The 17,030-nt window shown below is 34.1% G+C and overlaps 1 protein-coding gene across 1 annotated transcript; it reads left to right on the plus strand.

Moving 5' to 3' along the window:
- The first annotated feature begins 12,184 nt into the window (after positions 1 to 12,184).
- Positions 12,185 to 15,719, plus strand: LOC107421494 (eugenol synthase 1-like). Its single transcript, XM_048475277.2, has 5 exons — positions 12,185 to 12,455; positions 13,330 to 13,464; positions 13,953 to 14,181; positions 14,666 to 14,869; positions 15,398 to 15,719. Exons 1-5 carry the CDS (start codon positions 12,261 to 12,263, stop codon positions 15,592 to 15,594), a joined length of 960 nt encoding a protein of 319 aa, XP_048331234.2. The 5' UTR covers positions 12,185 to 12,260; the 3' UTR covers positions 15,595 to 15,719.
- Positions 15,720 to 17,030: the final 1,311 nt, after the last annotated feature.

A 17,030-nucleotide genomic window follows, 5' to 3' on the forward strand; every position in this document is an offset into this window, starting at 1 on the left:
TCAGCTGCTAACAATCCCATACAGGACACATGCTCCTCAAATATGCTTACGAATAAGGCCTTGGTTAGTGGATCTGCCACCATGCTGTAAGTAGGCGTGTGAACAACTTTCTCCTTAACCACAAAATACTTAACATCAATGTACCTCGCACCAGGGGTATCTTTTAAATTATTGGACAAAGATACTGCTGTAGTATTGTCATAATACATCATAATAGGCTTCTCAATGGAGTCAACTACTCCCAAATCACGAATAAAATTCTGAAGCCAAACTGCATGACGAGTAGCCACATAACATGCCAAATACTATGCCTCCATAGTCGAGGATGATGTCACTAACTGTTTGGCACTGCGCCAAGATACAACACCTCCTGCCATGATAAATATATACCTAGTGATAGATTTCTTATCGTCCACACAGCCTTTATAAGCTGCATCACTACAACCAACAACATCTAGGGAGTTGGTACGTCGATATGTGAATATATGATCTTTAGTACTCTGAAGATACCTAAAGACCTTCTTAACTGCTTGGTAATGAATAGGACCAAGATTGCTCATAAATCTACCAAGCACACCCACAGCAAAAGCTATATCAGGCCGTGTACATACTTGAGCATATATCAAACTATCCACTGCTGAAGAATAGCGAACATTTCTCATTACCATCCTCTCTTTATCATTCTTGGGACATTGATCCTTAGAAAATCTTTCACCTTTTGTGATGGGTACACTTTCAGGAGAACAATTATGCATATCAAATCTCTTAAGGATTCTATCAATATAGACTTTTTGAGACAATTGCAACACATAATTAGTCCTATCTCGAACAATCTTGATACCTAAAACAAAAGAAGCCTCTCCAAGATCTTTCATATCAAAATGGTTGCATAACATCTGCTTTGTCTTAGCCAACAGGTCAGTGTCATTAGTAGCCAAAAGTACGTCATCAACATAGAACACCAGAAATATAAAACTGCTCTCACCGACCTTTATATATATGCATCTATCAACAACATTCTCCTTAAAGCCATTTTGGATGACAACCTCATCAAACTTAAGATACCATTTCCAGAAAAGCAGTTCTAACATCCATCTTATGCAACTCTAGGTTATAATGTGCCATAATTGCCATAATGATTCTAAAAGAATCCTTTGTGAATACAAGAGAGAATGTCTCTATGTAATCAATTCCTTCCTTCTGGCTAAACCCTTTAGCTACAAGTCTAGCCTTATACCTTTCTACTTGACTATTAGAGTCTCTTTGTCTTAAAGACCCATTTGCACCCTATAGGCTTACTACCCAATGGTAACTCAACCAAATCCCAAACACCATTTAATGCCATAGATTTCATTTCATCTTCCATTGCATCCAACCAAAAATTTGAGTGCGAACTGCTTATGGCTTCCTCATAAGTGACTGGATCTAAATCATTACTTATGTCAAAATCATGCTCCTGCAAGTAAACCTCATAGTCATCAGGAATAGCTGACCTCCTAGTCCTTTGTGACCTTTTCAAAGGCACATCAGCATCTATAATAGCTGGAATATTTTGCTCCTCAATGATGGGTTCATCCTAATCAACTACTGGTTCATCAACTACTGGATTAATAATATCTCTATCATGAACTACAACATTGGGAATGAATACATTTTCTTCTCTAAATTGAGGCTCCCTTGGACCATTACTATCATCAAACCCAAAATTGTTTTCAAAATAAATAGCCCTGTCTGATTCAATAATTCTCGTGGTGTAAGATGGACAAAAGAATCTTAAACCCCTAGATCCTATACAATAGCCAACAAAATACCCACTTATAGTTTTAGGATCCAACTTCTTAATTTGGGGATTATAAATCTTTACTTCAGCTTTGCAATCCTATACTCGAAAATGATGCAAATTAGGTTTTCTCCCTGACCATAACTCAAAAGGAGTCTTAGAAACAGATTTACTTGGAACTTGATTCAAAATATAAGCAGCTGTAACACCCTGTTCCAAATCGCACCGGAATCCGTGCACGTTGACCGAGGTTGACCGTTGACCGTTGACCGTTGACCAGGGTCCAAGGGAGCCTCAAGTTTGACTCGGTGGGAATTTCGAGTTGACCAGGGTACCATGGCGAAGTGCATGATGCCACGAGTTCGTAGACTGGTAGCACGTTGAAAATGGAGCTACGGTTTGAAAGTTATGGACGAAACAAGTTGCGGTCCAAACTGTCCAAGGGGTGCCGGAGTTGACTTTTTGTTTACGGGGAAATGAGCTTTGACTCGTGCATGGTTGTGAAGTATTCGTCGATACGAGTTCACAGACTAGCGGCACGCTCGAAACGGACATCCGGTTAAAAAGTTATGGACGTTTGAAGTTTACCGGATACCGTATTATTTTAATGTTTTTGGGTCGATGAACAGTGAAATGCCACGTGTCAGCTTCTGATTGGTCCACGTGGCATGAACAGTGTCACATAGGGGTTTTTATTTGTTAAAATTCCCGGGGAAGAGAGAGAAAGAGAGAGAGGACCGCCGGCCACCGGAATTTTTGCACTGTTCCGGCCTAGTTACTGTGCATGCGCCGGCCAGCAACGTTGCCCTCCTCATTTCCGGCAAAACATCCAAATTTCACGGCGAACGGCCGCCGGACGCGCCCGGATCGGACCTCCGAAGATCGGCGGCGAGTTTTACCCCTCCACCGTCGGCCACCGCAAATCGACCCTTTTCCGGCCATTTTCCGGCCACACGCGCCAGCTAGCCTTCATCCTCTCCTCAAGTCCGGCCGACCCACCAAAAATCACGGCCATCAGACCACCGACGCGCCGGGATCGGAGCGTTTTCCGGCGAGGGGCCGAAAATCTTCAATCGGTGATTTCTCCGCCGTCCGACCTCCGTTTTGCTCACCGCCGGTCCCGTTGGGTTGCTCTCCTCGAGATCTATAAGTCTGCAAAATTTCACGACCAACGGCCACCGTACGCGCCGCCGCCGGCGACGGTTGCCGGTGACCGTGGCGGCTCGCCGGAAAATACTGTTCCGGCGAGTACCCGAAATTTCGGCCAGCTCCAGTCCGCAGTGTTTGACCTCCTGAACCCGAATCCGACTTCCGTTTCCGCCAATTCGCGACGGTTTGGGGGAATTGCGGAGCCGAAACTCGAAAAGCTTTCCGGCGAAATTCCGACCCCGTCGGGTTCGATCACCGGAAAGTAAGACCGAATCCGTGATCCTCATCACGCGAGCTTCGATTCGGTATATAACTCGTAACCCTTTAGATGTCGCTTGCTGTTCGCTCCCCGGGTACCCATTTGGGAATTACCCGAATAAAATATTAATATTTTTGATTTGTGCACTGTGGTTGTTTAGGTGCACGCGCGAGTAGTGGAGTTGATCCCGAGGAGGATCTTAGTTGATTTGTGTGCTCCAGGTGAGTGACCCACCTTCAAAAATTATTTTGGGCAATTAATTATATTTAATTGGTATTTAATTTAGTATTTAAATTATGCTCATGTGGTGTGGTTTAATTATGGTTTTAATGCGGTTTAATTTAATTTATTTATTATGCATGAGCAAGGTGTATTTTGGTAGTATTTGTACGTGGTTTTAAATTTGATTTTCCGGACATAATTGGGTTAAATATTTTATGAAAATATTTGATTAAATTTTATAAATTATGCCCGCGGTATTTTTATGGTTGCATCTCGTATTTCGAGGAAAATTGTGGTTTGTTGATTATCGCTGTTTCGTACCGGGTTGTTTAAATAAAAATATGTGGGATGGTGTTTTGTGAAAATATGGTATACTTCCCACGGTGGTTTTCGGAAAAACGGTACGGTTGGTTGTTATTGTTTATTTTTAGACGCACTCATACAGTATTGGTGTTCTGGTGTATGGTGTATGGACACGTGGTAGTGCGTGGTTATTATCTGGTTTAGCGCACGGTTTTTACTTCACCCGTGAGTTGCCATTGGACCATGGGCAGGCAAGTTGTTATTGGCCACCGCCGCCCCCCTCCTTGGCCGGGTGATGGTTTTTTTAGCAGTTGGTACTGTCGGGACGCCGAAGTGACCGCTGCAGGTTTCTCTCTTTAACCCCCCCGCCAGTCGGTGCTCGGGACGCTGGGTATCGGAGGGCATCACCGGTATATGGTGTGGTGCTTCAGGTGTAATTGTCGGTGTAAATTGCAAATAATGGTTTAAACCCTAAAGGTGTTCAAAATTTATTTACTATAATTTATTATATTTTTATTATATATTTGGGGTATGTATTTATTTAATTATTGTGTATCAAATGGTTTAATCCCTTGGTTTTTGGGAGATATGTACATTGGGTTTTGCGAAAAGGTTTTAAAAAGGGAACATTTCAAACGGAGCGATTGGTGAGAGTTTTGAGGAAAATTATTATTTTCCAACAGTTATTATTATTTATTTATTAATTGTTGGTATTTGTTCCACTCCTAAATTGTTATTATTTTATTATTATTATTAAAAGGTGTTCAGTAGTTCGGGTTACTCACGGAGATGATCAGCATCTCACACTCTTAAATTCCGTTCCCTTAGGTGCAAGTGGTGGTAGACGTTCTTCCGGAGCGAACCAAGTTTTCCGCTGCTGTTCTGTTTCGAGAAGTATCTTTGTACTCTTTCATTTCAGTGTATTATTTCTTTTCAGCCTTGTTGTATTTCTGTTGTTTAGCACTTCTTAAAGCTCTGTATACTATTGGGATACTTCTGTTTTATTTATGCACTGGACTGTTGTTGCTTTTGAGAAGTGCTGAAATTTGTGGAATCAGTTTGTAGTTTGTGGGAGGAATAAGGGGATGTTTATAGAAGTGTGTTTTCAGTGCAGGTAATTTGTGGTAAGTAAATCCCTTAGGGGAGGCTCTGTCGGATTTTCCGTTGGAGGGTCCGGTAGGGTTTCCCTGGGATCAGGGCTGTCTAGGGTTCCGGGGAAGGAATTCTGGACGGGTCCTGACAGCAGCCGTCCTTAAAACCTCTCCCTACACGTAATCTGGCAAGCTATAATTTGCCAACATAGATCGCATCATGTCCAACAAAGTGCAATTTCTCCTCTCAGCTATGCCATTCTGCTGAAGTGTACCAGGCATTGTATATTGTGCATCAATGCCACACTCACGTAAATAAATTGCGAATGGCCCTGAGTTCCGTCCAGTCTTATCATATCTGCCATAAAATTCATCACCTCTATCAGACCTCACAGCCTTCATCTTCTTATTCTTTTGAAGCTCCATCTTTACCTTAAACTCTTTAAAAGCAACTAATGCAATTTCTCCTTTCAGCTATGCCATTCTGCTGAAGTGTACCAGGCATTGTATATTGTGCATCAATGCCACACTCACGTAAATAAATTGCGAATGGCCCTGAGTTCCGTCCAGTCTTATCATATCTGCCATAAAATTCATCACCTCTATCAGACCTCACAGCCTTCATCTTCTTATTCTTTTGAAGCTCCATCTTTACCTTAAACTCTTTAAAAGCAACTAATGCAATTTCTCCTTTCAACTATGCCATTCTGCTGAAGTGTACCAGGCATTGTATATTGTGCATCAATGCCACACTCATGTAAATAAATTACGAATGGCCCTGGGTTGCATCCAGTCTCATCATATCTGCCATAAAATTCACCACCTCTATCAGACCTCACAGCCTTTATCTTCTTATTCTTTTGAAGCTCCATCTTTACCTTAAACTCCTTAAAAGCAACTAAAGAATTCTGCTGAAGTGTACCAGGCATTGCATATTGTGCATCAATGCCACACTCACGTAAATAAATTGCGAATGGCCCTAGGTTCCGTCCAATCTTATCATATCTGCCATAAAATTCACCACCTCTATCAGACCTCACAGCCTTTATCTTCTTATTCTTTTGAAGCTCCATCTTTACCTTAAACTCTTTAAAAGCAACTAAAGAATCTGACTTCTCACGGATAAGTTCAACATGTCCATAACGAGAAAAATCATCAATAAAGGTAATAAAATACCTATAACCACCCAAAGCAGTTGGAGTGAAAGGTCCACATACATCAATATGGATTAATTCTAAAACATCTCCACACCTTACTATCTTATCATTTTTAACCTTGGAAGTTAGCTTCCCTTTCACACATTCTACACAAGTCGACAGATCGAAAAAATCAAGATTAGGAAGTATTCCATCCTTCACTAACCTTTCTATCCTGTGCTTAGAAATATATCCCAAATGTTTATGCCACAACATTGAGGAATTATCATTAACTTTTGGACATTTAGAAGCAATAATAGGGGCAACAACAGAATTAATAGAAGAATTGAGACCATTACTAAATAAATCAAGTCTATATAAATTGCCACATAAAGTTCCAAAACCAACAACTTTATCATCCTTATACATCTCAACTTTATTATTCCCAAACAAAAAACTAAAACCTTGACTATCCAAAAGTGAAATAGATAACAAATTCTTCTTAATTGAGGGTACATATGAAACTTCTTGTAATTCTAAAACATATCCTGTGGCAAGCTTCAACTTGATTGTTCCCATGATATCCACATTCACTCTTGAGTTATCTCCCATATAAACATGCTGCTCAAGATTGGTTGGTCCCCTTTGCCTTATCATCCCTTGCAATGAATTAATAACATGAATTGTTACTTTAGTATCAAACCACCAAGTATTCATAGGGACATCAATAATATTGGTCTCAATCATTAAAATATTACCTTTCTTTTCTTGCATTCCCTTCAAATGCCAACAATCTATTTTCTTGTGTCCAACTTTATTGCAGTAGCCACACTTTCCATTGAAGTAGGCTTTCCTTTCCTCTATGTGATGAGCTCCATCCCTAGGCACTTTTGGCTTCATACCAGAAAAATTGTTGGGCTTAAATCCTTGTCCTTTCTTTTGGAAAACCCTCTTGGACTTATCTACTGATGTGAAACTATAGCAACAGATCTTGACCTACTTAGCTTAATATCATCATCCTCTTTTACAAGAATAGCAGTTAATTCCTCCAAACTACATCCTTCTTTCTTAGTATTCAAACTAGACTTTATATTATCAAACTGCGATGGAAGACTCTTCATTATCGAATAGGTCAAGAACTCCTCTCCAATGTCCATCTTAAGGTCCTTTAACTTATTATAATAAGAAGAAAGTAACATAATATGGTTCCTTACTCCTTTAATTCTATCATATTTAGTATTATTCAAAAGGTCCAAATAATGATGCTTCTCATTCATATCAAACTTGATAAATTTCTTTCCTATCTCTTCAAGAAGTTTCTTTGCAGTTTTCACCTTTTGAATACTTACATAAATTGATTCGTCCATATAATTCTCCATTATCATCATGCAGCACTTATTAGAATGCCTCCAATCCTCATAAAGTTTCCTATCTGGTGCACTACTCTCATCAGTTGGTATCTCTGGTGGATCTTTCTCTAAATCCAAATCCAATTTCATAAATGTCAAATTCATAACTAAAGTCTTCTTCCACTTCTGATAGTTTGTTCTATCCAATTTTATCATAGCAGTCATAGGTAGAATATTCGGGGTGCTACTAACTGTGAAAATAGTAAACACAACAAAGCATTTAATATATATATATATATATATAATAAATAAATATTTTCCAGTCCCTCAACACACAACATAAAATATCAATATCGCTAGGGTCTTTGTAGCACTAAAGATACTCTTTCGCGGGCTAGGGACAGTCAACCAAATAACCACAATCAAATGCATTGAACTGAATCACAGACACGGCAACTCAGAACCTGCGATACATGGCATTTAATTAACTTCCACTGCCATTCCAGGCGTCATACAAAGCAACTAAAACCATCTACAAGGTAGTTTAGTTACCCGTATAGACCCTGATTAATTAGTGGGAAAAAATAATATATTGGCAATTTCATGAAATAGGTAAATATAAAACATCCCATCCACTGTGCCAACATACATTACATTGGTACACATAATGCAAACAAAATAAGTCTCACGATAGGTGAGTAATTAAAATTCTACACTATTATACCAACTAGGCATAAAGCCTTTTTAGGGAAAGCTAAAACAATCCAATTCACCAAGCATAAATATTTAATTTAATTCAAAAAAAAATTGGAATAGAATAATTAAACAAATAAATAAATGAACTAATAACCAATAAACAAATAAATAAATAATTAATCAACAAATAAATGAATAAATGAGAATAAATATAAATAAGAAAAACAGTTTTTTTTATTTAATTTTATTTATTTATTTATTTCCGGCTGCTGAAGTCAGCAAACGACACGTCATGCTGACATCAACATGATGACATCACACAGGCACAAACGACCTGTCGTTTATTTCATCTCCCTCAGCCAACCGGGTCACGATCGACCCGGTTCCAATCCAAATGGGTCACGCAACCCGAATCTTTGACCTGCCTGTAATTGGCTTCTCCGGTAGAATTTTTCTTCAATTCTGGTGTCTAAAGAATCCTTTCGGTGTGGGCAACAATATTTAGGTGTCAATTTGGCTTAAAGACCCGGAAAATTTAACACTCAAGCAAGATGTAATTCAGCCTTTAAACAAGAATTTCCAGATCCAATTTCGAAGTTTTCAATCCAAATTACCTCAAAAAATTAACTCCATTCGACGTAGAGACAAGAACCCACAATACCCAGATCAAAAATTCATGCAAAATACAAAATTTTCAATATTTTGCAAAAGCAGTATACGGCCGAAAATTTTTCAATTTTATTATTATTATTATTATTATTTTTAATGAGTATATAACAGTCGGGTTATATTTCACAGACCGTAAACATATAATCTCTGATTAATCAAGGAAGAGCAAACAATAATAAAATAAATATTATGTAATCAATATACACAGATCATCAATGGTCGAATATATATATATATATATATATACATGTATATAAAATAACAGATCAACATTCACAACGGGAACACATTGTAAAAGAACTTAGTATGTATATTAACCATGTTTTGATACCAATTGTTAGAATTTGTGGATCTAAACATACATAATAAATTCCATAAATCATAAATTACTAACCTCCAATCGCAGCCAATGATAAATTAAATCTTTAATCCTGTAAAATAGCAAATAATGTAAAGTAGTGCTTATGGACACACTACTCTCAAACCACTCTCAGATCTCTGAAAACCCTAATATCAAAATACCGTATATCATATATTTGTTTGCTTACCCTAGACCTTTTATAGTCTCTGCAAGTCACACTTACCCATTAATTTTTAACACACACAAAATACTAATAATATAATAATACTAGGAAAAATATGGGTAAGTCAATGGGCTTATAAAGAGAGTTGGTCCTCCAATCCAATGGACCAGCTGGAGTCTTATAGAGAGTGTGTGACCAAAAGCCCTACTACAAAATATTAAAATAAACCAGTCTCATTAATGGCATAAATAGGTCCTGTAAGTGGGTAATTGATTATAATAAATCTACAATTATTAATTTATTTAACAGCTTCCTCTAAGTAAGACAAGCTTGATGTTATCATGTAGCACACATGAAGTCTCATGACCAGTACCAGGATAGACATCGTATCGATACACTATGATACACTCCATGCTTCTCAAGTGCGAATTTAAAAGGGCTCGTAATAGGTAATACATCCCTAGAAATGCAATAAAAACATTGAAAATTTTTAAACACATTAAGTAATGCAATAGTTCTTAATGTGTAAGTTCAAAATTACTTTTGAGGGATGCAGCAGCAGCCCTTTAATTCGGCATATGTCCTTCTGACATATCACAAGTTTGTATACAGCGGACAAAACAATTCTGTTCTTTCTTTACATTATGCTTTACTCTTTGTTAAGTAATTGATCGGTATAAATAGGAACGACAACATGCAATTACCATTGTAAAGACCTTGATTTTACCGAACAAATAAAATATTGCACTTGAGGGAGCCCTATAGACAGAATATTCTGTCATTTCTCTATATATATGGTAAGCTATATGGGTTATCAACCTCAGCTATATTAGTTACAGGATTAATAAGTACTCGCCAAGATTAACTCAACTAAACGCTGTTATGACCTATTTTAGGAACCATTATTAGTCGAGATAAGTCACTACTAGGAAAGGCAGAATTAGAACCGCCGTGTCCTTCATAAACAAAGCCACCAAAGGATCAAGACAAGTAACAGCAACAGCATAAGGAAAAGAAAATAAAAGAAGAGAAAAATTGTGTTCTATTAAAGTGGTAGACACCACCTTACCATAATGCTATTGAGAACCAAAGAAAATATCAAAGCAATTATCAGATGCAATTCCCATGTATATGGAGATTATGCAAGAAATTACAAAATAAACCATGTAAGGACACGTAGATACTGTAAAACATCATCTCTGCCCACCCAAATCTATCACCTTCTAAGCATATATAAAAATCACCAACTGATGAAGAAAGAGTGGGAAAAAAAAAGGGCAATCTACTTTGAGATTTTCCATCAAACGGTCTATTGACTTTTTGAGCCGAAAGTAGATTAGAAAAGAGATTATCAAAATTATATACTATGCAGATATATCATAACAGCTTTATCTGCCCAATCAACTTCACATTATAAATGTGTACAAAAAAGGTCGTAGTCCTTGTCGGAAAGTGAGAGAAATGTTGAGGATAAGAAGTGATTATAGTATGATCTCTCAGCGAAAGAAAAAAACATAGCATGATCCTCCCTTCTTATGTTGTCCCACAAGTACTTCACACCACTACAGCTAAAGAAAAAATCATAGCATGACCGTACCTTCTTATGTCCCACAAGTACTTCACACCACCACATCTAAAGAAAAAATCATACCATGATCATCCCTTCTTATGCGCCACAAGTGCTTACACATCACCACTGTCGTAGATGTAGATCCCATCATTAATCACAATTAAAATATATATATATATATAGTAAAAATTATTTAAAAAAAAAAGAAGAAAAATATAATAATAATAAGTCATCCACAAATAGTTTAATGGTCCATTTGATAGGCTCTTAAACATATTTTAATTGGATTTTTTGAGGTTTATACATATGCAATCTATTTTTTAAGATTTTAAAATTATCTACGTACATCTTTATAAGAGATATAAATGAAACAATAAAAAAGAAAAATGATGAAATGATAATCATAGTTTTGACACTAAGATGAAATTGATCATTCTTTTATTTGTTAATAAAAATATTGAAAGATTATATGTTAGCATACCTATGCAGCCTAGGTGCGGTAATTTTTTATTTTTAATAGGAAAAAATGGATCTCCAATGATATTTATCGGTTCAGAAGCTATTTGGATCAATATACCTTATCAACCTGCCTTTTAATCTCATTGGCGTTAGAACAAATGATATACCAATTTTGTAACACCTTTCCTCACCTGTAGTTTGACTATGATGGAGTACACTCGCATAGGGCTTGTCAAGAATTGAAATCACAATCTTAGACATGCAAAGTGGTACATACATAATTTTGCAAGTATAATTAAGCTTCCATCTTAAATGATGGGGAATTTGAACCTTTAACGTTTCGGTCAAATAAATTCCAAGCTCCATACTTTTTTACTTTTATTTTTTTTGATCGAAGCTTCCTAATTTATTATTGTGTTTTCAAAATTTCAAATTCAAATTCTCTTGTCCTCGGTATAAAAATAGTATATATTTCATTTCGTTTATGTGATGTAATTTTAATTTTATTTTGAAAATTTTTTATTTAAATAAATTTCAAATAGATCCAGGTAAAATTACTAATTTGATATTGGGCAAAAAGATCAAATTAAAATAAGTGATCTATATTAATTATTAACAGTAATGTATCAAAATATTTGCCAAAACTATTTATTAAATGATAAGTATTGATTGACATATTTTTATAATTTAAATATAAAAAATAATTCATAAATAAAAAATAAACCAATTAAATATTATCATGTTATTTGCCACATTATTTAGCAAATAAGTTTAATAAACATTTTACTAACTCTAACATTATTAAATGATTCAATACAAAAATATTTTCATGCTGCTTTAAATATGTAAAAATTAATTTCCGAAAACTAATTAAACTTCATACAAAACCTTTCATAAAATATATAGGTAAAAAAAAAGGCCTCGAAGAAAATGTGTATATATATATATATATATATATATATAGAAAGATAGATAGAATAAGAGTAGATCAATGCCCAGGGCATAAAAGAAAGAAAAAGAGGGAAAAAAAAAAAGGAAAAAAAAAAGGCAGAAATGAAAAGTAGTGAAGAAAAATGCAAGATTTTGATATTTGGGGGAAGTGGATACCTTGGGAAACACATGGCGAAGGCAAGCATATTATTGGGTCATCCAACGTATGTGTATTCAAGGCCTCTCACCCCAAAAACCTCTCCTTCTAAGATAGATTTGCTTGAGGAGTTTCAGGCCATGGGAGTCTCTATTTTCCATGTACAATCTCTCTCTCTCTCTCACACAAACACACACACCCACCCTAAAAGCCTCTTCTTTAAAGATAGATTTGCTTCATGAGTTTCAAGCCATGGGAGTCTCTATTGTCCATGCATAATTAATTCTCTCTCTCTCCCTCTCTCTTTGTTTAGAGTCTCTATTGTTGATGTATAGTTCTCTCTCTCTCTCTCTCTCTCTTTCTATATATATATATATATATATTTATACATATATATATATGTATCCGCCATGCTGAACAAAACAAAATTTTTTTCATAGATTATATCTGCCAATAAATCGATTTGCTAGCACTAAGTTTTTTTGGTAATGGTAATTATTGACATTCTTATAATTTGGTAGATCTTAGGAAGTGCGATGTATGCCCGTCCATTTCAGTCGGGTGCAAAACTTCTTATGTCATATGTAATTTGTATCTTGATAAATTTTGGACCAAAATATTTTGAATATATAGGAGCTCCATAGTGCGCTTACCACAGCTAATAGGTATATGTATGCATAAAACAGTGTGAGCATCGCTATTAAACATATATAGGAGCATAATTTTATTTTATATTAATATCTATATATATATATATAATATAGGAATTTTGATATATTAGGAACATAATTCTATTTTATATTAAAAATTTTGTCAGTGATAAATATTTTATTTAGATAATTAAATTTTGAATTTTAAATCATTATTAAAATGACATCTTAATATTTGACTTATTACTACATTTTATTTCACCCAAAAAAAAAAAACTTATCACGTTTCCACCTTATATTCCCAACAAATCATACTCTATACAATACAATAGATCCTTCTTTTTTCCAGTGAAATTTTGATGTGTAAATGAAAATTTCGTCGCAGGGAGAATTGGAGGAGCATGAGAAGCTGGTGAGGTTGATTAGACAAGTAGATGTGGTAATTTCAGTACTGGCATACCCTCAGGTTTTTGAACAGCTGAAGATCATTGATGCTATCAAAGTTGCTGGTAATATAAAGGTTGTCACTTTCTCCTTCTTTGCAACAACTAAAATAATTAAAGACTCCCGCAATTTATTTATTTATTTATTTTTATTTTTATTTTGCAGAAATAAACAGTCCCTTCCATATTAGTTGAAGCCTCCACATCATTAATACGATATACATAAATCATACATACCATATTAGTTGAGTATATTTTATTTCTTATACAATTTATTTTTTTGGGACTTAAATGATTAATTCATTTTTAATCTTTAATGGTTTCGTTATGAGTTTGGTTGACGTCCAGTCCACGCATTAGACCCTTTGCCCCTCTAGCATGTGTCTTTATTATTGATCAAAAGTTAATTTGAATTTAAATAATTTGTTTTTTCAATTTTTATTTCTTCTTGAAAGTTTTACTATTTTTGTTTTATAATGAATAATTGTCATAAGCCCACTCCAACTAGCCTATAATAATAATTTTTCGACATAATTAATAATATTTAAATATGAATTATTTTCAGAGATTTCTTCCATCAGATTTTGGATGTGAAGAGGATAGGGTGAATCCTTTGCCTCCTTTTCAACAATTTCTTGATAAAAAAAGAAAAATAAGACGAGCAACTAAGGAAGCCGGCGTTCCTTACACTTTTGTTTCTGCAAATTGTTTTGCTTCTTATTTCGTGAATTATTTGCTTAACCCTCACGAAATTCGAGACAATCTCAATGTTTACGGAAGCGACAAAGCTGATGGTATTATTATTATTTTTCCATAAAACATTTTGATACTTTCGATTTCTTAGTTTATACACAAATATATATATATATATATATATATATATATATAAAAGATCCATTTCTTGTAACAAAGCTTTTCACAAATAATTTTGATAAATGTTTTGGGCGGTTAAACTAATGTAATCAAAAAGTGGAGATCTATTTTTCAAAGAAACCCTTTTTTTTTTTTGAAATAATAATTTTAACCATCCTATAATTAGCTAATCTATGGTATTTGGATATGGAACGGTTAAAAATGATTTTTCAAAAATAGATCTTCATTTTCAGATTAGATTAATTTAAACGCCAGATCACTTGTCAAAAACCTTTGTACAAGAAGGAGACCTTACATATATATATATATATATTTATTTATTTATTTATATTTATATTTATATTAATTAAATTAATTATGATATTTGCTTCAAATATAATTTATTCATTTTTATTTTTAATTTAGTGGTGTTAAATTATGAAGAAGATATCGCTGTGTACACTATCAAAGTAGCAAATGATCCAAGAACATGCAACCGTATTGTTACCTACAGGCCGCCAAAAAATATCATATCACAGCTTGAATTGATTTCACTTTGGGAGAAGAAGATTGGTCGGAATTTTAATAGGGTTCATATTTCTGAAGAAGAGATTATCAAGCTCTCTGAAAGTATGTAATTACATCTTATTTATCAATATGCAATATCTTATATAATCATTCTCCTATCATATCATTATACTAAAATTATTTAGATTTGTTTTACTGACTTCTTATATATTTTTAAATTCCAACTCTTAAAACATTAATAAAGAAGATCCTAATAGCTTTCAATCATAAAAATTTGAAAATTCTTAATTAATTATTCTTACTTATAATATCTATATACAGAATAAAATTAACTATATATTTATATAATACCTTGATATATTCACGCTGATGTGAAAAATCTAATTGAAGGACAAAAGAGTATATTACATAAACTAAGATTTGTTACATCAGCATGATGTTGCTTGTAAAGTGAAAGACATAAGATTCTTACTCAATTCCACATAAAAAAAAAAAAAACAAAAAAAATTCTTATTCAATTGAAATTTTAACGTCATATTAGATACAACATACCACATAAACAATTATATAACCGATATCAAAAATTTTAGTTATATATTAAAGCATTATTGTTGTTTTAATCTTTTGCAGCCCTTCCACATCCGCAGAACATACAGATTTCCATCCTTCATACTATATTTGTGAAGGGTGACTTGATGAATTTTGAAGTAGGAGAGGACATTATTGAAGCTTCAAAGCTGTATCCAGATTTGAAATACACTTCAATTGATCAACTTCTTGATATATTTCTAGTTAACCCTCCAAAACCTGTAGTTGCTGCATTTTGAGTGTTCCCTTTCTCTTTAAATTGGTAGTGAATCAGCGTTTGCATGTTGTTTTGATAATATCTACTAGTATGCATTATTGGCTTCTTCTTCTTTTATTATTATTATATTTTTAAGTAGTTTTATTATCATTGTCTTCCCTAATGACTAATTGTAAGATTGATTTAATATTAATATATGTGTATGCTTATGGTTAATGATATAATTTCCTTCAACAACTATTTCGAAATTATTTAACACGACTTTTTTCTTTTTCTTTGACTAATTACATCGTGATCAAGGGTATTAAACCAAAAGGGACGATTTCGTTTCTTTTTTGGCCTTTGACAATTTAAAGGGGAAAAAATAAATGAAAATTCCTTGAGAAAGTTTAGCTGCAAGTTATCTTTAATTCTTAATAACTTAGCACAACTTGCAAAATTGAAAGAGTTCTAGTGTAATCTTGACAAAGAGTTCTGCACGTTATCTTTAAATTTGGCTGTTGCTAGCTGTGAAAATTGAAAGATTTGGCCACTAAAGGGTAGGCTACACAAAGGTATGATGTATGTATTAAAGGGTTGTCGGAAAAGTGACTAAATCGGCTTTGACCGAATTGGTGGTGAAATCTGCTTGTAAGTACCGAATTTGAGTCTCTAAGTCTAGGGAGAGTGTCCGGGACTTGTTGGATATTTTGCAATTTGTTTTCTATCGGCATGCTTTCCAACTTATATATGTTTTCTATCGGCATGCTTTCCAACTTATATATAAGCATTTTGATCACCAATGGATAAAAATTCATAACTAATTTGGGGGCATTGATATGTTATTGATACTAAAATATTTTTAGAACCATAAATTTTAATTATAACTCAGAATTTGGTATACCTTCAGTTTATAAATTTATGTCAATAAGCTTTATATAATGATATACCAATCAATCCAAAATCTTGATCACATAAAAAGTCAACACTAGAACTCATAAATGGTCCACTTGATCAAACTTATATAATATGAATATTTTGATATAAGTTGTTACACTATGAGTACTCGATAAACCATAAATACATTTTTATTTGTATACATATATATATATATATATATGTATATATATATGTATATATTTTTAATATGGTAAGGGACTTATGAAAAGAAACTGTGATGGATAATCATCCATAGCTGTTAGATTATAAAAATCATGCAAATCCGATAACTGTAGATACTTTCAATCACAATCTCTCTATATAATAACTCATACCATATTATTTCTTATATATATATTAGAAAAGGTCACTTGTGGCAAAATCATCCAGCTACATCCCAACTAAATTGGAAACCTACCAAAAGCATCAACATAACAAAAAAAAAATTAAATAAAAATAAATGAGAATATACAAAAACATTCGAGTTCAAAAAGGACATAAAATCGACCTCATTAACACCTTATTGAGAAAAGACCCTAG

This window comes from Ziziphus jujuba, chromosome 5 (genome assembly GCF_031755915.1).
Source record: "Ziziphus jujuba cultivar Dongzao chromosome 5, ASM3175591v1".
NCBI classification, from domain to species: Eukaryota; Viridiplantae; Streptophyta; class Magnoliopsida; order Rosales; family Rhamnaceae; genus Ziziphus; species Ziziphus jujuba.